Source organism: Rattus norvegicus, chromosome 5 (assembly GCF_021556685.1).
Source record: "Rattus norvegicus strain SHRSP/BbbUtx chromosome 5, alternate assembly SHRSP_T2T, whole genome shotgun sequence".
Lineage (NCBI taxonomy): Eukaryota > Metazoa > Chordata > Mammalia > Rodentia > Muridae > Rattus > Rattus norvegicus.
In genome coordinates this window covers 125863993-125885442 of record NC_141538.1, presented here as the reverse complement: position 1 = coordinate 125885442, position 21450 = coordinate 125863993, and the positions used below count along the sequence as shown (strand labels likewise).

The 21450-nt window shown below is 48.1% G+C and overlaps 1 protein-coding gene and 1 long non-coding RNA gene across 3 annotated transcripts in view; one reads left to right on the top strand and one right to left on the bottom strand.

The window, feature by feature from the left end:
* Positions 1-21450, bottom strand: part of Plpp3 (phospholipid phosphatase 3) — a 75413-nt gene that overhangs the window by 5385 nt on the left and 48578 nt on the right. The window contains exons 3-5 of one of the 2 annotated variants that reach the window (XM_087660321.1): positions 19274-19644; positions 18820-18877; positions 8527-8703 (exon numbers count right to left, since the gene is read on the bottom strand). In XM_087660321.1, the coding sequence (XP_087516447.1) occupies positions 8527-8703; positions 18820-18877; positions 19274-19596 (558 nt within the window). In that variant the 5' untranslated portion in view covers positions 19597-19644. 2 annotated transcript variants of the gene reach the window in all.
* Positions 1638-19434, top strand: LOC148005952 (uncharacterized). The gene is made up of 4 exons (XR_015620400.1): positions 1638-2642; positions 15951-16038; positions 17786-18065; positions 18735-19434. It is a non-coding gene; the product is annotated as an uncharacterized LOC148005952 (long non-coding RNA).

Below are 21450 nucleotides of genomic sequence, written 5' to 3'. Positions count from 1 at the left end.
AGGCCAAGTAGCAGTTTTCTTTATCAGCTGAGGAGCTCACTGGCTCCAACAATACTCTGTTTTAAGGACCATAATAGAAGAAAGCACAGAGAATGTGGCATTTAACCTAAACATGATGGGTTGAGAATGGGCCTTAGAAGGCTGGCTCTGCAGATGGATATTTGAGCTTGGCTTTGAAGACTCAGGGGGTGGTGGCCAGGGGTTGAATGGCAGAAAAGCAATTATAGGCAGAGATCATGGCCTGACAAGTCTTAGAAGTTAAAGCCAGAATGTTTAGGAATTGAAGGAAGCTCAGTAGGGCTAAGGCAGAGAGGCCAGTGAGGCTGGAAAGAAGAGGATCTGATCTTTGGGCATATTGAGACATCTTTTGATCCCAGAAATCATTGCGAAATGAATGAAGCATCACACTGGAAGAAAGGGCATCTAAGATGCTAGCATGTCATATCTAAACAGGAGGAGGAGCCAGGGCGGGCAGTGTGACTGAAAAAGGGATTGCAGTGTCTAGGAGAGCAGTGAAAACAAGGAGGTGGATTCTGAGATGCTGACGATGAGATTTCAGCTGACAGAGGTATGAAGTGTGGACTTTGGAAGACGTGCTGGCTTTCTTCTAGTTCTGTTTCAACTCCATAAACCCCAGCACTGGTTATCACGAGAACTCTCAAAATTGGGGTGCTTTTGTTGGGGTGCTTTCTTCAGCCTTCTAATATCTTGGCTCCCCAAGGTATTGTCTCAGGGAAGTGATTCTGACCTACTGCTAAGTTCCAATGTTTGGCCCTTCTGCGATCGGATGCAAGGGCGGAAGATGATTTACTTACACAAACACCCTGGACAATGTCACCCTTCCTTCAGCAGCAAGACTACACACAAACAAGGAGGCTCTAGGAATCCTACTTGCGATGAAGAGATAAGAAGCTCACAGTGTGAGGCTCCTTGAAATGCCTGCTTTGTACTGCTCTCTGGTCATTGCCTCCCTACTACTTCCCACCAACCAGAGGTACTGGTCAAAAGTAAATGGGCTTGTATTTCAAATCCAAGTCTTGCCATTACTGGGGACACAATCCCTATCTCAGGGAGTTTCAGGGTACAAATGTGGGATAGTACCTGACAACAAGGGAGAAACTGAGTGGTAGCCATCATCAGTGGGTGATATACTCAGTGCCTAGTTATAGAAAAATTACTTTATTTTCTCCGTTCCTTAAGTGGGAAGGCAAAAAAGAACTAGCAAAAGAAGAAAGGTAGGTCCATGTCTTCAAACTCAACACTAAGAAGACTGAGGCAGAAGGATCAAGTTTAAAACCAGTTTATGCTATGTATGTAATAAAAGTGTGTATATGTGTGTGTAAATACACATATATACATGCACATATACATATACGAGACATATACATATATATGCATATGTGCATATGCAGGTGTACACTCAAGCTTGTTACTGAGCTGAGCAGATGGGATCTACTTGCAAAGGCCTACAATTTCTAGAGCTACGCTACCATGAGGAAAGGAGTGAGTCAGCACACTAGTAAAAGTCTGTTTTTGATCTCTCATCATGAGTCTTCACCGCTGGGGGATGCCAGCCATCCCTAAGGCACACAGCCCCCTCCTGCTAGGATGTTGCTCAGCACGAGATCACTAAGACCCACACAGACCAGAGACCAGAGACCAGAAACCAGAAGTCAGCGGCCATCAGCCCAGCTTCTGCTTCCACTGCAGCGGGTGGCTTAGTCAGCAAACTTTGCAAAGGCATTTGGCTCCGAGCACATAGTGACAGCAAACTGGACTTGCAGTGCTCAGGAATCCTTGAGGGTTTCAACTCCCCAGCCTATGCAAGTGAGCCCCTTGAAGATAGGAATCACACCCACATTGAGACTTTCAGAAACCCCACGGAGTCTCCATGCCAGCATGGGACAGATAACATAAAAGCAAGAGAAGCTTAGAATCTCAGATGCAAAGGAAAACAAGAGTTGTCTGGCTGGTCAGGGATTTTGCTGAATGCAGTCTTTTAACCCTCCTACTTCAGAATCACCTGGAAGCTTCTCAAGGGAGCAGACGTCTGAGGATCTGCGGGTGGCCTGGAATGTGCATTTTACCCAACACTGTGGCCATCTGTGGTATAGACTAAAGCTAAGAGAACAGCAGTGGACAGTACGGGAGGGCGATGGAGAGGCTCAAATCCTCTACACCATCCTCAGGGCTTTGCAGCTTGTATCCTTGACAGTAGTTCCTTAGCCTCCATGCCGGGAACCACCACATCGTCTCCCACCAGAGTTGCCCCCGCAACCGCATTTGTCCCTCATACTGCACTGTTAATAACCTCCCATTTTGCTGTTACAACACAGGCTTTGAGGTGTGATCCTTTAAATGCTCTATCATGCTTCCCTTTCTAGACTGCGGGCTACTCCAGGGCAAGGACTGTGTTGAGTCATTAGCAGTCAGAAGTTGCAGCCCTCGATAGAAGCTGGCCACCTCCCGGGTGACTGCAGACACCAGAGTTGCCTCTCTTCTGCCTACACTTGCAGAAGTGTGCCTTGGCCTAGGGATTTCCTTTCAGTGTACCACACAGAGCCATCTCTCAGACTCAGTAAAGACCCTTTGGAGAAGAAAGCCCCAGGAACTGACGCATGCATCCTCCTGGCCTAGAGACAGTAAGTACTGTGTAAGAGTGACAGAGAATCTTTGGCAGCCTAGTCTTTTGACTCCAGGGGAGTTACTCATTTGTAGTCATTGCTTTTTGACCTCAATAAAAGGCTTTCGGTGACTGCTGGCAGGGTGAATTAGCCAGTGTCTGTGTTGAGTGTTAGCCTGGTGCATCTGAGAAGGAAAGCGATGGGCTAGGAGCATGCTACAGTGTAGTGATCAGCAGGCAATTACAACCTTGTTTGTCTTACTGCAGTCCAGAATTGAACATGTTTCCTAGTCACCTACTTGGCCTTGTATTTGTGTACAACTGGTACTAAAAATCAACAACAGCAACAACAGGACTGTAGAGATGGCTCAGCAGTTAAAAGCGCTTGCTCTTTTTCTGGGGACCCAGGTTCAGTGCTCAGCACCCACAATTGCCCTCCAGTTCCAGGGGATCTGACAGCTCCTGTCCTCTCAGGGTACCAAGAACCCATGCAGTAACACAACATACATGCAGGCAAAATACTCATGCACATAAAACAAAACTTAAAAGTTAAGGGGAGAAAAAGAGCACTTGGTGTCCTTGCAAAAGAGCAGAGTTCGATTCTTGGCCCTCGCACCAGGGCCCATCTCCTGGACTTGGTCATGTCCAAATTGGCTCCCACCACACCACTGTGATGCCGTTAGTAAGTTACAAGAGCAGTCAGTGGGTCACCATTAGCATTTAAAAAGATAAACTAGAAAATGTTAGACAGGACCCACCAACATGCCGACTAACACGCAAGCAGCAAGAGACGACTGCCTCCTCTAGGTCTCGGCTTCATCTCCTCCCTCTCAGCAAAGGAACAAAAAAAAAGGAGATTCTTAATGGACTTTGCAAGCTATGGGGTGCTATAAAGTTACTGTTGCCATCTCCTGATTTATGCGTTGTCTTCCTTTCCCCGCCACATCCACACTGTCGCCTACCTGACAGTGGGGAACTAGGTACCAAGGTCAACTTTGGGCATCACTGTGAGACTTTTGCAGGAAGATGAGACATTAGCTCAGGGGATGTGGGTATCATTTCTTCCACCCCTCTGGACACAGGCAACACTGGATACATCCAAGGGAACAGGTGGGAATCTCCTACTAGAAGAGGAAGAAGTCTTACAAATTCCAGGGATAGAATGCATGCCTGGTACCGCTGTTTAAACCCCTGGAACAACACAAAGAACCTGGAATTGGTTCTGACTCTGTATGGACTCGGTGTGCTGGCCTCTCCTCACAGAGCTTCCTCTCACAAGGCTGTCATGGCCTAGCTCTTCCTCACATGAGCATTCTTGCCCCTCACTCTTCCCAAGGTCACTGCTCTGGGGCAGAGACAAAGAACGCCCTCGCCCTTCCCTGCATCCTGGAGGAAGATAGCAGGCACAAAAGAGCAACTGCTAGTGGGGGCCACACCCCCAGGAAGAGAAAACCAGGAAAGACTGCTGTGTGTTTATAAAACTTGGGAGCAGCTGCTTCCTCTGCTGAACCCGTAGCCATGGGGGCCTGGCCCTCCTTTGACCCCTCCCAATGCCCCCCTAATTTACCATCTGTTAGAGGGTCAGTTAAGAGGTGACCAGATATGCAAGTTGTCACCAGACAGGAAATGAACCGATGTCCGCCCCTCTGTCCCACTGCCTGGTTGAATCCAGGTATAGGTTTGACTCTTTGGTAGGGGGAGCTGCAGAGCTGTGCAGGTAGGAAGAACAAGGGTTTGTGAAGTGGCGTGTGGCTGTCTGTCCAGTGCACCTGGGGTCTGGTCTCTGCAAATCAAAGATAACACATGTGTGTCTGGGAATGTCTCCTCTTCCGTGTTCTGGGTGTGTCTGGGCTGTGGCCTTCTGCTTTGTTCCTCTGTCCCCATCCTACAAAGGTGCACCTTGGTGTGCTGCCCTGTCTGACTGAGGTCTAGCATCCATGCTGAGTCGAAGGCACAACGTAGACTGCATTTCATCAGGTTCCCTTTCTGGAAAGCATTCGTGAGTGAGCAGACTGAACTCACTCTCCCTGGGCATGCCACTTTGTCTAGACGAATCTGCTCCCTGTGACAAAGCCAACCTCCTGAGACTTGGATGAAAGTGCTGGCTGTCAGCTTGCTGTCCAAAGCCATGCAGGAGCTGATCCATGATTAGGGTAACTTACTGAACCATTGGAGGAGGGGTGCTTAAACCTTTGGAGGAGGGGGAGATTGCTCCACCTGAAGGAGCTGGCCCAGCTTAGGGACACACACACTGCCCTACCGAATAACTTGTGTGCAAAAAGATGGACGACAGGCTGCAAGGCTTTCAAGCTTAACTGGCAGATAAAGAGCTGATGCTCAGAGGGGAAATCCCACCCACGACCACAGCCAGTTCATGCTTCATGATTCCCCCAGTAGTGATCAACCACCGATGAATGTCGGCTATGATACCACACACCCAGAATAATCACAAAATTAAACTATGGATTCTGTATTAAGGCACTGGCCATCTAGTTGAGCAGATAGACAAATGAGCAGAGGCGGCCAGAGCCATGGCAGAGTAAAGCACTGGGATCTGGGGGGACACTAGAAGAAAGCTGGGAAGTTCTAGCTTCGGGGACTGGGGCGGTATGGCAAGGTGAACACTGGTCCCTTAAATGTCTCCAGATCTGTAATGATACCACCTCACACCTGAGGTAAGGGATGGCCGTGGAAATGGACACATGACTCCAGGTTATAAATGTAATCAAAAGCTTGAGGAGGAGCAGGCGGGGGAGAGATCGTATACCAAGAACACAGGTAGCTAGCTATAAAAGGCAAGAAAACTCTCCCTTTGGCCTCTTCACATCTTGATTGTAGCCCAGCGAGACTTAATTTTGATTCCTGACTCCTGGAACGTAAAGAAAAATGTCTGTACTATAGGTTAGGCTTACTTGTTACAGCAGCCACGGGCGACTCATACAAGAGGGTTCATCAGAGATGAACTGGACTGTGCTCTATCAAAAGGAGCGGGAAACTATCTAGGGCAAGGACTCAGTGTCATAAAATAAGAAGCTTGGCATGCCTGCAGGTGAGGGGAAGGGGACGGGAGGGCTTAGAGTGTTGGCTTTGTGTGTTAGGAGTCAGCTCTGGCTTCTCTACACTTTCTCTGTGTGCCTTAATCCTTGACTCCTGTGTTCTCATCTTCAGTGAAAACATTTGCCACAGATAGTGGACACTCCACAGGTGTCACTGACACCCACCTTTAATCTCTGCACTCAGGAGACAGGGGCAGATAGCTCTCCATGTGAGCATGAGGCAAGCCTGGTCTACATAATGAGTTCCAGGCCAGTCAGGGATACATAGTAGGGTCCTGTCTCAAAAATACAATAATATTAAGGAAATAAATATCACAAATATACCCCATTCACATGTGAGAAGAACGCTCGTTTTCCTCAGGACTCTGATCTTATGGGATAGCTCTGTCATATAGCATAAGCAAAGCAGAGGTGGAAGACAGCCCAGAACACAAAGACTCCATCGCACATGAGAGGTGACAGAGCTGAAACCCTACAAGGCAAACAAACGCTCTTTCAAGCCAGTGTGGGGCCTGGACACTCAGTGTCCTCACCAGACACCTCCTTGAGGTGCAGCGTCTGACTCAGTGCAGCAGCTGGAGCTTTGCGTCTGTCTTTCCTTGTAATCAAAACCAGGACCACACAATCAGGCATCTCTCAGTAGGAAAGAACACACTGGCTTCCTTTCTCCCTGCTGAGCATTCCCAAACTCTCACACTGAGTAGGTCAGCCACAGCTTCCAGAGACTTCTCTGCCGGGGCCTGTTTAAGCAAAACAAATCCCTCAGTGCTATGCTTCCAGGCTGGTGGGACCAGGAGGTGCTGGCTACGTACCTGGTGGAGTTCAGTATCAGAAAACAACAACAACAAAACCCCCCCAAAAAACAAAACAAAACAACAACAAAAACAAACAAAAAACCCCCCAAAAGATTAATGAGTCTCTGTCACCCTATGTTGACAGGTAGAAGGGCAAAAGACAGGGTAAGATTTCTGTCACCTCTTCCCAAACTGTCTCCTGGGTGAAAAGAAAGTTCCAGACTCAAAAGGCTAACCGGATCAGCCCAAGGCTTGGGAAGGTCCCTACAAAACACTTACACGACACTCTTTAGAACAGCTGTCTACACAATTTCTGCCTGAGGTAGATCTGGCTGGCCTGGTGCCTGGCGTCCCTCCCCCAGCGCTAAGCACAGAGGGCACTGGCTGCGAGTCAATCCCAGAGAGGCTCTTTGGCCTGGGGTGACCGAAGTCATCTCCTCTTCCAGCCTCGGTCGCCTCATGTGTGCAGGGGCGCCATGTGCCTAAAAGCAGTCACAGGGCAAAATATCCACAGAGGTGCCAGCAAACAGCAGGCACTTTACAGACTCTAGGTTCAAGCTCTCAGCCCACCCTGTGTCACAGTCAAACAGGATAATGGCAAACTCACAGAGCTCCTCCTGGAAAATGAGTTTTCATTCTCCCTTCTGTCTAATTGCTCATGGCCAGAGCTCTGGAGATGTAGTATGAACGAGAGGAAGGCCAGGACCGATCCCCACACCTTTTAATTTTTTAAATTGGGGGTAAGGGAGACTTCAATTAGGGCAGTGGAGCTCTCTCTCAAGCAGATGCCTAGCAGCAGGCCCCTGGGGCTGGCCTCCTGCTGAGAGCAAAGTCTAGGAGGGCATAGGCAGGCAAAAGGGTTACCCTTCCTGCAAATACCCATCCCCCACTGTCATCGCATACTAAAGGGCCAGGCACCGAGGGACAAGCTGGAGGGTGACAGTTGTTCTGGGTAACAATTGGCTCCTCTAATTCGCTTTCTGTCTTCTGGAAAAACACACACACACACACACACACACACACACACACACACACACAGAGACACAGAGAGACACAGAGAGACACAGAGAGACATAGAGACACAGAGAGAGAGACAGAGAGAGGGAGAGACAGAGACAGAGAGACAGAGACAGAGAGAGGGAGCGTAAGAGGGAGAGAGAGAGAGAGAGAGGGAGAGAGAGAGAGATTCTTCTTTTACCAGTGTCTACTTTAAGCACCTTCACATAGTGTCTGTGTTGCTGACCATACAGTGTCTGACCTTTGCCAACCTGCTGAGGCCCCAGCCATGTGTCCTCTGCAGTCCTACATTGCTCTCAGGACTTTCTATGGGATGGGGGAGAGCACCTCAAAGAAGGGCTTAAGAAAGCTTAATACCAAAGTCTGTGCACAGCAACATCTGGACTGCAGGAAAGGCAGGGGGATGGAGGCTCAGGGAAGTAGAAAGCCCGACCCCACCTTCATTGGGAATCAGGATGAAGCATGTGAAAAAGCAATCTATCTGTTTTGGGGGAAGTCAACATGTGCCCACCCCAAGTTCAGTCTCTATGGAGTTTTGATGATATGCAAGGTCCTGGGCCAGGGGAGGGCTCCTCCTGCAGCAAACCTCCAGTTCTACAGTTGGCACAGTTCCCGGAGATCACCACAGAGGATAGAGATTCCCAAGAAGCGGAGAACAGGCACTGACTAACTAGTGTCCCACCAATGCAATGCGGGCTGTGTCAGGGGACTGTCATTCCGCGAAAGCACTCACATGTGTGCTTGTGCAACTTTCCAGTCTGCTGTGGCCATATACAGAATGAGTGGACAATATCTAAGCTGTCTTCTGATTACAGCAGTCTACAAGCCAAAACTTTGTGCTTACGGAGAAGAGGATTCACAGGACCTATCAGACGATTGCCATCTACTGATGAGATCCTGGAGCCTGAGGCTCTTGGGACACTAAGAAGAGACTACTAGCAATGAAGATTCAACTTCTTTAGTCACTGGGCTGGAAACATTTAACAAGCATCAGTTCAGGGCTCTGTATGAGTGCCAAGGACAAAGGGCTACTTACTATGCAGCAGGCCACCAGAGCTCCTTGGGCAAATCCTGCCAGGACATCGCTAGGATGGTGTTTGTAGTCAGATACACGTGACAATCCCGTGTAGAAGGCCATCATGAGCAAAGTGAACTGCAGGAGGGGGCGGAGGAGCCGGGCCCCACGCCAGGTGAAGCGGGCCTGTAGATAAAGCTGAAGGAAAGAGATAAAGGACACGGTAAGTGGCTTCCCATTCACAGACATTAGAGCACTTGGCTAGTGTGTTTTATATTTCTTGCAAATGGATCCATCTAGACGTGGTGTGATATACTGTGGACAGAGTACTTAACTTGGTAAATGCATGACACCCCACAGGTAAATGCTGACCTTTAGTTTCCAGAGCATAAAAATTTGATTTTCTTTTCAGAGATAAGCTAAGGGGACCTGAGTAAGACAGTACCTATGAATGTTTTTTACATAATGCTAGGCACACAGTAAGCATTTAATAAATGTGATTTTCTTCTTATCTTCTGGATCTATAGGACTTAGGGAACAGTAACCAAGGGCAGCAAAGGTTTTGCTGTGGGATGGATTCACACGTTTGTGAGTTTTCTCTGGGATTACAGCTGCCTAGTCTGTAGGGACCAGCAATTCACTGCAACAGCAAGGACATACCAATGACGCTTTGCGTATGCTGCTCTGACATCTCAACAAGGGGGATGTTTCTGTTTTGAAAGAAAGCAACTCTATCCAAGAGAAGTTTCCAAGTCACCGGTAGGAACCTGGATTTTGAATTATCCAAAGGAGGAAGTGTAAACCAGTCAGACAATGCCAGAGACCGTTCAAGGGCAAGGTTGACAGACACTGCACTGGGTAGGAAGAAGAGTAATCCTGAAGAAAGATAGAAGAAAAAGACAAGGAAAAAAAAAAAACCAACTCAAACACTACCTCTGGCCCAAGGAAAACTGAAATGACGTCAACTGGGTATTGTCCCTTCTGGAGTTATCTTGCTAGGGTTTCCGCTTTAACCTCTGGGCACAACCTACTTCCCAGGTTCCTGTGGGAACTTGGGAAATGTGAGGGAAGAATCAAGAGGAACAAGGGGGAACTTCCGACTACAAATCAAAGCAGGGGAGAGGCCAGGACAAGGAAGAGCAGAAGGAGGGGCTGCTAGGCACAAGGCAGACCAGAGGTGGGGGCAAAGGTCAGACCTCCCTTCCAGAGACAATGGGACACTTTCCTTTTGGTGGTCAGGAAGGAGCAAGCCAAGAGCCAGGGAGCCAGGCTGAGGGGATAGAGAATGAAGGATCCCAGAGGCCCTTGGGCTGTGCGGGAGCTACGTCTAGGACAGAACCCTCAGCTACATGGAAAATACAGAGCCACCCACAGAAAACATCAGGTGACTCTACCATTATTTCAAGCTAACGAGAGTAACCGAAAGTCTAGAAGTGCTGGAAGTAAGAGGGTACACTGCTGGTGGCTGCTAATTCTTCTCTTTTCTTTTAAATCAATCGCTTTCTCACCTATCAGTCATAGATAACCAGTTAAAAGTCTAAAACTAAAAACCAAACCACAGAAAACCCCACACACCACCATCCCAAAGGCGAAGACAATTGATACCAATGAATGTACCCAAAACTTCCTCCTGAAACAAGGGGGCATGAAGGGTCCGTTGAATAGAGCTAGAATCTTCATTTATAAGAGCAGTGAGTGTGTAAATTCGATTAGAATTTGATGCACATCCTGGAATACTTGGAGAATAAAACTGGAAATTTCATTCTCAAGATAAAAAAAAAAATCCCAAAGAACAGACCCATGGACTGGCAGATGCTACAGCAGGTGCTAATGACAAAGAAATGGAAAGTCGTCACCACTCCGGATACAGTCAGTCATGGGGGCAGTAAGTGTATTGGTTTGTTGAATAGACACCATTAAAGGAAGAAGTTGGAGGGTGGCTAGGGTCATTGCCACAGGCAAAGGATGCTGGACTTGAACAATCCAGATAGAAGATGTTTTAATGGATGTTAAGGGAGACTGGTGAGGGCCGTGGCTACATGAGGTATAAGGAGAAATATGGCCGCAGAGGGTCTTGGGGGTCAAGCCAGGGCACCTGTTAGGCAGACCACTTTCTCTTGAGCTGTATTCCATGCAATATGAAGGGTCTGACAAGATTGGAGGATGCACTTATACCAAGTCCTTAATATAAAATCATCGAAGGCTTTGAGTCCTGCAGGGGAAAAGACCCATTTAGCCGGAAACTACTTATTTTAGAGAATATATCTACCTGTTTGAAGGAAAACAAAAACATTGGGAATTATGAAAATTGGTTTTAAGTTAAGCACTCAGTTTGATGGAAAAAAAATGTAGATGCTTTGTAAGGAGTGTAGGCGGTATAAATGTCACAGTGACTCTAAAGCCTTTGGCCACTGGCTACTCTCTGTTTATGCTGCAATGCGTTGATATGATGAACCAATAGATCCTGCCCTTAGCCCAGCATGGTACCTATAATCTAAGCCCAGAGCCCAGGTAGGTAGATTGTGAGTTTGAGACCTGCCTAGACTACAGTGTCTCTTTCACCACGGGCACAGGAATGGTCTCTCAGCAACCGAGAACAAGGTCAAGGAAGAATGGACATTCCATGTGCCCACGCCAGTTTGCCTTCTTCAGCTACTGTTGGTGATGGGCAGGACAGGGGTGGATAACAACAGAAAGAGTGCAGGTTTTAATCAGTAAGCCCTCGGGAGCCTCCGTATCCTCTCAGGTGAAGGAGAGTAGTAACCATTGTCTGTAAGGCTGCAGTATGGTTGGTGGGCTACACAGAGGGCATAGCACAACGAACAACTCAGTAAGTACAAGCTTTTATGCTTATAAATAGAATAATTAATTAAAAAGGAATATTTAGAATGCAAAAAAAAGATTTTATTCTTTAATCACTTTTCTTTAAGTGGCTCTAAGATTTTTCAGTTTCCTTCACTGAAAATAATCTACAGACCTTGGAAGGCACTTGTGGAGAGTCCCACCCTTCCCTTGCTTGCTGCCTGCCCACTTAGGTCACAGGCCTTGGAAGCCAGGGCGGGGCAGAGGAAGGGTGGGCTTCCCAACCGGACAAGGCTACATCTCCCCTGCCACTGACTCAGAGGCTTCAGGCTGGGGCTCCAGAAAAGAAAAATCTCATACAGGAGCGGAACTCAGGGAGGAGACAGGCATCAGAATAGCTCCAGGAAGAGAGGAGGGAGTGCTTGTGAATGAGACCGGAGTAGTGGCCATGGGAAAAGAATTCCTCACAGGGACTGGGAATGACAGCCAGCAGCCAGCACTGCTTCTGTATCCATCAGGAACTGGAACACTGTGGAGCAATGGGCTCATGGTCAGGAATGACCCTGATGTCCACAATGGAGACATCCTTTGCCTTGACATATGGGTTATTCAGTGACTGTGACAATCTTTCCAAAACCAATAAATTATTAAAGAAAGACCTTGTGCAGTGACCTTCCACCCAGTGGCTGCTTTTGATCTGAAGTTAGTTAGGCAATGCCAGTGGGCAGTAGGCTTCGTGGCACACCTACCGGCTCTACCACTAATTGGACGGCATCTTCCTGGTGCCTAGCCCAGTTCACAAGAGCCAACCCAAGACTGCGGTTCTAGCCTCGAGAGGTTCTCTATCCTGGAGCTGAGGAGCTGTAAGCAATTCTGGAGGCTCCACTCATTCCCAGTTCATGGTACAGGTCCAGGCTACGCAAGAAGAGGACAGTAAAGTTGTTGGCATAACACTGATAAGCATGATCCTGAACCAAAAGATTTTCCCAGTATCAGGGAGATCCTGAAGGAGCTCAGCAAGGACCTCAGCACTCCAAAACAACCACCACCCCCACCACCACCACCACCACCACCACCACCACCACCATCACCACCACCACCCCCACCACCACCACCACCCCCACCACCACCACCACCACCACCACCACCACCACCATCACCACCACCACACTACCACCACCACCACCACCACCACCACCACCACCACCACCACCACCACCACAACAAATATTGCTTAGGAAAAGAATGAGGAAAGCTGGACAAAACCAGGTAGTTACCCAGACCACATCCAACCTGCCCCTGACATCTGGTGCCTGTGTTTGTTTCTCCGTGTGAAGGATTCTGAACTAAAGAATTTGGTGCTCAGAACCCACAGGCTAAGCATTACTGGGACACTGTGATGAACACTGTGATGAGCGCCGTGCAAGAGCACAGCTCTGCTGTGAGAATGAGATTCCACCTGTGAGCCCGACTGAGCCATTCTGCTTTTCTGAAGTCCCATGTCTTGTGCATAGCCTGAGAGGGGCCATTAAAAAAAAAATGCTACAGGTGTGCATCGTGTTTAAAATTGGAAAGACACATTATTAATGAAATTAATTAAAAGTAACAGAAATAACAATATCCCTGTGTCCCAACAATTTTTCTTGCTGGTGCTAAGACTGCTTCTGGTTGCTAAATCAGAACTGCTGGTTGGGGGTGTGAGGAAGATAAGAATAAAAGGTGTGTGTCTGCCTCCCTCCCCAGGGGAATGCATAGGGAATCCATAAATGGAGCGCTTTCCCTAGTCCTAGCTAGGGTCCTCCAGAGTTGGAATTCCCACAGGACCTCCTTATACTGAGTTCCAGCCAGTTGCTGTCTACCTGGGTGCGAGCCTCCAGGGTGTGAGCCTTGCTTTCCGAGTCTCTAATTCTTGCTAAGTCATTTGTATTTCACTCTGTGATTTGCATACTGGTGAAACAGGTCCGCACAGTTCTCTCCCTTCCTTTCCATTGCTCTCGGGACAGGTGACTTAAGAGAGAAAAGGCAGTTTGTCCTCCTCAGGTCCCTTACCATGCTCTGGGAGGCAGGATAGCTCAGCCACACCCATAGTGAGAAACTTTCTTGCTCTTCAGTCTCCTCCTTGGCTAACCCCTGGCCCTGGCTCCCGTGCTTGGCAGAAGGCCGCATGATGTAAACCAGAGTTTCCCTCTGTAGAGTTATTATTTAACTGCTTGGAAGACAAAAGAATTTTTTTTTTTTTACCTGACACTTTCTTCCTTTCCAGAAAATCAAACCTCATTTTCCATCACTATCAAGGGGAAGGAAAGGAAGTGACCGTTCTGCCAAGCACTGAGATAGACAGTGAGCTCGATGCTTAATTACCTGCAACCCACAATCATCATGGCAGGTGGATACCAGGTGAAGAAAGACACTGAGGCAGAAGAGGCCACGTCGCTCAAGGCAACAGGGAGGGAACTCTGAATTAAACAGAACTTCCCCCCACCCTCTACACACACAAAGCGCCTTTCTGAATCTGCGATCTAACCCAATGGCCTCTGGTCTTTGTGGGAAATTGCTGCTTTACACCAAGTCTTGCTCTCTTCAGTCTTCGGAGAGGAAAAAAAAAATCCCAAGGAGTGATACAGTTGTCACTCGGGACCAGTTCCAGGAGCTCCATGTTCCTCTACTGTACCTGTCTCACATGCTTATAAAGGCTCAGGTCTCAAAGGCAGACACACTGTATGTATATGTGAGTGGAAGGCACAGGCTTGGGAGCCTCTGAGCTCACTTAATCAGCAGAGCTAATGGCCCTTTCCTCTGTGCTCCATCTACTCTCAGCCTGAATCAGAGAGCTTCGCCGATTCTGTCACAGCTATATGGTTTTATGGTTTTCCTCCACAAAATTACGAGCATTTTTGGTGTTTCCAGGTACTCGCAGAGGTCCTGGCTCACAACAAGTGCTCGCAAATGTGTGGATGAATAGACAGATGGAATGAAGTAGAAAGAAAAAACATCTGGTACAGTGGTTTATACCCCCCTCCCCCTTCAAAACAGCAATCGTGTTCCAATGAGAGGTTGGAACATGTTCTCCCAGGATCTGTGGGAATGCCTCATGGGCACCCTAGACCCTATGTTCTGGGATTCCAAACGCTGAACAAAACCTCAATGACTAATGGCCACAGCCTGGAGAATGTGGCCATCAGAGGTCAGCCACTTCCCTGTTTCCTTGGTACCCAACAGATCCTATGACATATAAACATTTCTCACGGGGCAGTACAGAGAAAGCCAATGGGTAAAGGGTTCAGCAAAGTGGTTGAAGCCTTGCCCATCGGCCACATGGGTTCTCGATAATCCCTAAGTGGGATGCATTGAAGTAGAAGAGGGTATAGAACTGTGACGTCAAATGACCCGAGGGTCATCTAAGGCTCGTTCATTCATCGCCCATTCACTGAATTCTTGTCAAGGATGTGAACGGGCACAGCAAGGGCTAGGAATGGTGGTGAGGCTATCTATTTTCAACAGGGTAGTAGTCAGGGAGGGCTTCTCTGAGAAGGAGACCTGACCAAGGCGAAGGGCAAGGGGCTGCCTCGAAGGGAGGAGCCTGCAGGGTAGAAACCTGCTGCAGCCTACAGGCACTGCAGAAGGGCGAGACGGGGCTCGTGATCCCAGAGGTTAGTGATCAGTTACCACATGTTCTCTCTAGTCCCTGCCGCAGTACTGTACTGGACACCTGACACTCTAGAGGCAGGAGGCGTGGTGTGTGTGTGTGCTTCTGTGTACTGTGGGTTCCTCAGGTTCCTCCGGGCGTCACAGGATCAACCCCATCACGATTCCAAACAGCCATAATAAAACCTCTCATCTCCCCAGCCCTGGGGCCCAAGGGCCCATGCTATCATCTGTCTGTCTTCCTGGCCCTCTGTCTGAACCATGTGACCAGGCCTCTCATAGTTCCATCTTCCTACTCCTATCGGGGCACTTGGTGCAGAACAGGCACTCACTAAATATTTGCCAAATGCTGAAGGGGCGAGGCTCAGGTTTGATGCACCTCAGGAGCCCTAGTGGGCATCAAAGAACCTGGTACCACAGTGGAGATAACAGGTGAACTACAAAAACTGGTGTGTGCCTTGGTGGTGTGGTTTTATCCAGATAACCATACTGTCCTCATACCCGGAAGATGGAGGCAAAGGGCCAATCTAGATGTGGTCCCTTGGGACATAGTGGCCCAGAGGTAGGAAGTAGACTGTGCGCTTCTACATGCTGTTGTTTTGTTTGTTTTATTAGCGTCTGCATCAATCTCTAGTGGTCCTTAACCTCGTCCTTAAGCTTCCATGCTCAGAGATAATTTGGGGTTTGGGCCATGGTTTATTCTAAGCCATCCATTTCGCAAATCCAAACCCAATTTGGAGTGCCCTTCAAAGCTGTGGAAGCTGCTGTGGATAGCTGAAGCTGACAGGCCCACAGTGGGGATGATGCCTGGTGTTTCCAGTCAGTCCCTGTGTTTGAACACCATGGCTACACGGGCAGAAGTTTGGCCCCCAGGGCTTCCCTTCCTCTTTTTCAGAACATAGAGGACTTTACAATTCTTTAAAATAGAAACACGCAGACTTGAGTGGTAAACAGAACTGGTTCCTACTCTTTTTTGTTTGTTTGTTTTCGTTTGTCAGATGGAGAAAGGAGGACCAGATCAGAATGGTGGCAACCAGTCTGTAAGATACACATGACAGTCTCCATTTTACAGATGAAAACACTGAGGCAAGTATCTCACTCATAGTTCACAACCAGTGATGGGCAGAGTCGGAGCAGAGTCCACATCTGTCTGATTCTAGGGGCAAAAGCAGTCAGCACTGAGCTCGGCTAGTTTACAAATGACTCTCCCTGATGCTTTAACAAAGCCGTGGATCCCAGGCTGTTAGAAAAGTTCAGGGTTTTGGGGGTAGGCCAGGATCCATGGCTAACTCTGGCACTTCCTGAAGTCCACCATAAAAGCAGTGGAGGAGGGCTGAAGGCCTTGTATGGCTGATCACAGGATTTCCATCCTCCCTCAGGGTATCACACTTCAAACTTCCTTGAGAAAGTTTTGCACATGAGACATTAGAAAGACTGGGATTTCTGTGAAATACCACACAAAACCTAGTTCAGGAGATGAACACAGCTCTCTTTTTCAGCCTTTTGCTTCTGAGGTTGCTTTAAGGCAGATAACTTTGTGTGTGGGGGTGTATATATCTATGTTCATGTATGTGCTTCTGCATGTATGGTGTTTTCAAGGAATGAACATTGAATGTGTGCATTCTTACACACGTTCCTAAGATCCTGTGCTGTGTATGTAATCAGATGGGGTTTGTGCATGTGTCCCTGTATGTGTGTGTGTGTGTGTGTATGTGAAAATATACCAGGAAACACGGGCTTAACATCAATTTATCTGTCCATCTGTCCATTCATCCATCCATCCCTCACTCTCCTTTCTGTCTCCCTTTCTCTTGTTTTCAGCTTCCCTCCCTCTCTCCCTCCCTTCTCTTTTCCAGCAGTATGAAGGCACAATTACCCCCTCCCTCACAGAGATACAAATAGATCTTCAATGACAAGGAATTCCTCCCTCAGTCATCCTCTGTACAGACTCCCTTCTGTGACCATAGCTAGAGTGGAGTAAGCACATTAAAGCAGACAGGAGGGCTGGTGTCTTTCCTTCGAGTGGGACTGAAATTAGGTCTAATGCTCACATGCCTTATGCTACTTTCCCAAAAGGTTTCTTTCCATCTTTTTGTAGCTAACACAACGAGAAGAAGAGGCCACACAGTACCCTGGGGATGGCCACCCTTCAAGTCCCTTTTCTGTGTTTTTCCTGACTGCACAATGTCCTTATTAACGTCTCAGATTCGAGCCTGTTTCACAAACAAGAAAATCAAAGCCAAGCCTCTAAGCTACAAAGAGAAGCAAGCGTGTTGTTGTGGGCTGTACACACAGTGCCTGGCACATAGCAGGCCCCTCAGACCTGCATCCCAAACACAGCACACACCTTCTGGGTCACTGCAAAGGACACCCTACCCAGTGCTGGCTTCAAAAGAACTCAGTATTTTTCTCTTGGAATAAAATGAAGGGAATCAAGGGGCAAATGAACACACACAATTCTCCTAGGCACTTCCACGAAATACTGAAATTACATTTGTGAAATTGCTTCCAGCCCTGGTAAAATACACACATGGAACAGAAACCCTAAATAGCTGCTAAATTATCCTTTCTAAGAGCAAAACAAAAACAAGCAAAGGAAAAGAAGAGGGGGAGCGCTGTGGAGGAAGAATAAGTGAGAGCCAGGTCAGATGATTTTATAGGTTGGGGCCCACCCTCTAGCACTGCATCCTGGGTAATGGGAAGCCAGAGGCCTTTGAACTTGGAAGAGAGAAGGGGAAAAGCAAAATAAAAACAAACTCAGTTGTTTTTTTTTCCAACTCCTAATTATGTTTCTTAAGTAAGTTGAAATCAAAATGTTCTTTTTTCCAAACAGCTAACACTCTCTGGGGCTACGTCTGAACTCTGTGCACCTTCTCCATCTGAACTCCACCGAACAGCTGAATGCAGGAAGTGCTTTTGCTCCAGATCTCACTCATAAAGTGAGGAACGGCAGGGAAGGCCACGTTTAACTGACAAAGGGAAGTGAGCAGCCTGTTGTCCACCAGGCAACTGGAGCGGTGGAGGCCGCCCACCTGCACCGTGGGGCATGTCCAAGGAAGCCGGCTGCCGGAGAAGACCATCGTGTGAACCCTAATCATATCTCTGCCCCCAAGGCAAGTGAACTCAGACACACTTCTTACTGTCTCCGGATCCAGGAAACAGGAATATGCATTTTGCACTTCATACACATCCTCCTGACACGGAAGTTATTTTGTAAAAAGCCAAATCGCTCTCAGCAAGGGAGATGAGGAAGGCCAGAGAGATGGGTCAGAGGGTAAAGCCACTCGCTACTTGGCAACAGAAGCAATCCTGATGACCTCAGTTCAGTCCCTGAAACCTGGGAAAGGGTGGAAGAGATCTGATTCTGACCCCCATAGGATTGCCACACACAGTATCCATACAGTTATGGACACAAACCCATGCGGTGACCAATGCCAGGGATCACTGGGATTGGAACCCTTGAATCTGAACAGCACTGTTGGTGCTACTGTAAACTTGACGTTCGTCTGGATTCTCTTCTCCCACTATAGTGTGCTATCTATAACAAAGGTGTCCTCGGCCTTCCAGAAAGTGGTGCTTGCACCATAAACACTCCTCAGGTGCCTTCTAGTGAGTGCTCTATAGATTCAAAATGAACCCACAGTCTCTACCTCACAGCAGGGTGAACGGTATTTTTAATCTGAAAATTAGAAAAAGCTGAGAAAGGAATGGGTCTTCTGTTGAGGCAGTATTGAGCTCTGATGAAACTTAATGTTCCCGGCTCATCTTTTGTTTTCCCCAAGGATTTCACATGAACTATGTCCTCAGAGACGGCTAAGGGGATAAACTAGGATTGAGCTCTGCTCCCGTCAGAGGATAGAAACTTACCACCAGATACAGCATTGTGAACATGGAGAAGGAGGCGTGGCCCGAGAAGAAGGATTTCCTGCAAAAACAAGAGAAGCCCATGAAAGGACGGTATTCACAGGGGTTCACATCCCCAGTATTCACTCGTCTGTCCTCCATTCTAGACTCTGACCTTGACAGCAGACATGGAATCTCATTCATTTTCGCACCCTTGGTAGTGCTTTGGGTACATGCCTGGAACGTAGCAGGCACACATAAATAGACAAGAGAATGAATGAATGGGTTTACCACTGCTGTGCCATGATTTATTTACACATCTGTCTCAGTCATTTGGCTGTGAGCTCTTCAAGAGTAGGTACGATGCCTTCTCTCATCTACACCGGAGCCCAGAACCTAGGGTGTTCAGTAGGCGCTCGCCAAACTGCACTGTGTCAAGATGGGTATCTGCTGTGTCTGTGTGGGGGCAGTGCCCTACCTGGCCTCCTGTACTTTGCTGTCTTCTCCTCGGCACCTGTAGTTCTGAATGTAGCCCTCGGAGCAATTGATCTGACTGAAATCAGGGTCACAGACGCTGAGGAAGTGAGGCCTCAGGCGCCCAATGGACACTTTGGCGATGTCTGTGAAGGACTGGCTGATGGCACAGCCGAAAAGGAAGCATCCCACTTGCTTATAGAGAGCGGCCACATAAGGGTTCTGAATGGTGGATCGGGACTTCTCCTTGAGGTAATAGATCCGGTAGAATTCCCCCGTGATGATCTGAAAGGAAACCAATGAAGGAGTTAGGGAGGACTGAGGCATCCTCAAAGACCACACTTAGTGACACAGGAGAATAGATTCAGTATTTAACTAAAAGGTAACAATCTACAGAATCCTAATTCCCCACTTGAGTATTCATATTCACATAAACATGAGGGGAACATTCAAAACGTGAACATCGCTGCCATTCCCTTCTTTAAAAAAACCCTTACATCACTTGACCGCTTAAGAGTGGTCACATGTCAGGGGACCCACGTAGGCAAATCTTAGGGCTCTGGGATGTGGTGAAGGAATGTTAGTACCACTGACTCTGGAGAAGGTCCCACTTCGGTGCTAGGGTTGATGGGCGCTTCCACAGTCCACAGTGAATACCTCAGCCAGGTCCGAGGGAATCCAGCCTCTGCCACCTACTGCACACACTTGGGCTCTAAACCTCTCAAGCTTCTCATGCTTCAACCTCCTTCCCCCTAAAAGGAGGCCGCTCGCCTTTGCACAGTCACTGGTTTATGCAAGATGATACGAGTGGAAATGTGCTGAGTCATGGAAAGAGAGGCTTTTTATTTCTTTTTTTTTTTTTTTTTCTCTTTTCTTTTTTTCAGAGCTGGGGACCGAACCCAGGGCCTTGCGCTTGCTAGGCAAGCGCTCTACCACTGAGCTAAATCCCCAACCCCGGCTTTTTATTTCTTATTTCTATTATTTGACATTTCAGCATACTAGTATGATGACAAAAACAAAACACTGGTCTAACCTGGGCACAGTGGCACACACCTACAATCCCAGCACTGGAAGGCGTAGGCCAGAAGACCAAGGCCAGACAGGGCTCCACGGTGAGACTCTGTCTCAAAAACTAAGAGAAACACCTAAATAAAAGCCAAGAAACGTTCAACACTGTTCCTTTAGGAGTCTAAATTCCTTGATCAGGCCGGGTTTCTCCTTAGGTTTGAGAGCCAAAGAGGGAGGCTATTTTACATGCTCTTCCAACAATGTACTGTCTTCCTGCTGCTCAAACTGCCTGGCTTTCCAGTAAGCATGGGCCAGCTGCCGCTCTGTAAGGGGTGACTGTGTACAGCATCTTTTTGTCATTAGACCAAATTGCCTTTGGTGATGCACATGTGGGTAGCGTCTGTCACTGGACCAAATTGCTTGGGTGATGCACAACCATGCAGTGCAGTGCCCCCTCCCCCTTTCTTAACTCCTCAGCACAGCTGTGGCCACTTCCTGGTTGCAACCCCAGGCCAGGGGCAGTGATGGTCAGCTCATCACTCACCACAAAAGTCCCTTTCACACTTCCTCCCATGAAGGATTATGGACCACACTTGCCCTCTCAGTGAGCAGATACGTTCACATCCACAAGGGAAGCAATAGATGGGCACATCCAGGGCACTCCTTTGCAGAAGTTCCTTTATTATTCCTTTACAGTGGGGCAAGGCATCAAGGCATGAGGCTAATCTGGATCCTCAAAGGCCCCAAAGTGTGGGAAGGATAGTGTGTAGGATAAACATAGCAGCTGGGCCCAGGGACAAGCAGGAGCAGGAGAGGGGGCAACGCTCGCTGACACAAGAGCCCTGGTTGACAAATGGGCTGTGTTTTTCCAGATGACATTGAGGATTCTACAGGGACGGGGATGGTCAAAAGCTGGTCCAGTCAGCATACTTGCCTAGCTATTCTCTGAGAAAGCAGAATGTTTAATTCTTCATAGGTGCTCAGAAATGCTCACTGAAGGAACAGACAAATGTCAGGGAGCAGGAGAGGGATCAATCCTTGGTGACGCAGGACTTGGAAATGTCCCCTATTCCTTGCTAAGGTCCGTCCCTCTGATAACTCCTAACAGATGAAATCCGAGTGTCATGGCAGGTCAGAAATAAAGGCAACCATTCTGTGCTAAAGAGACTGGGG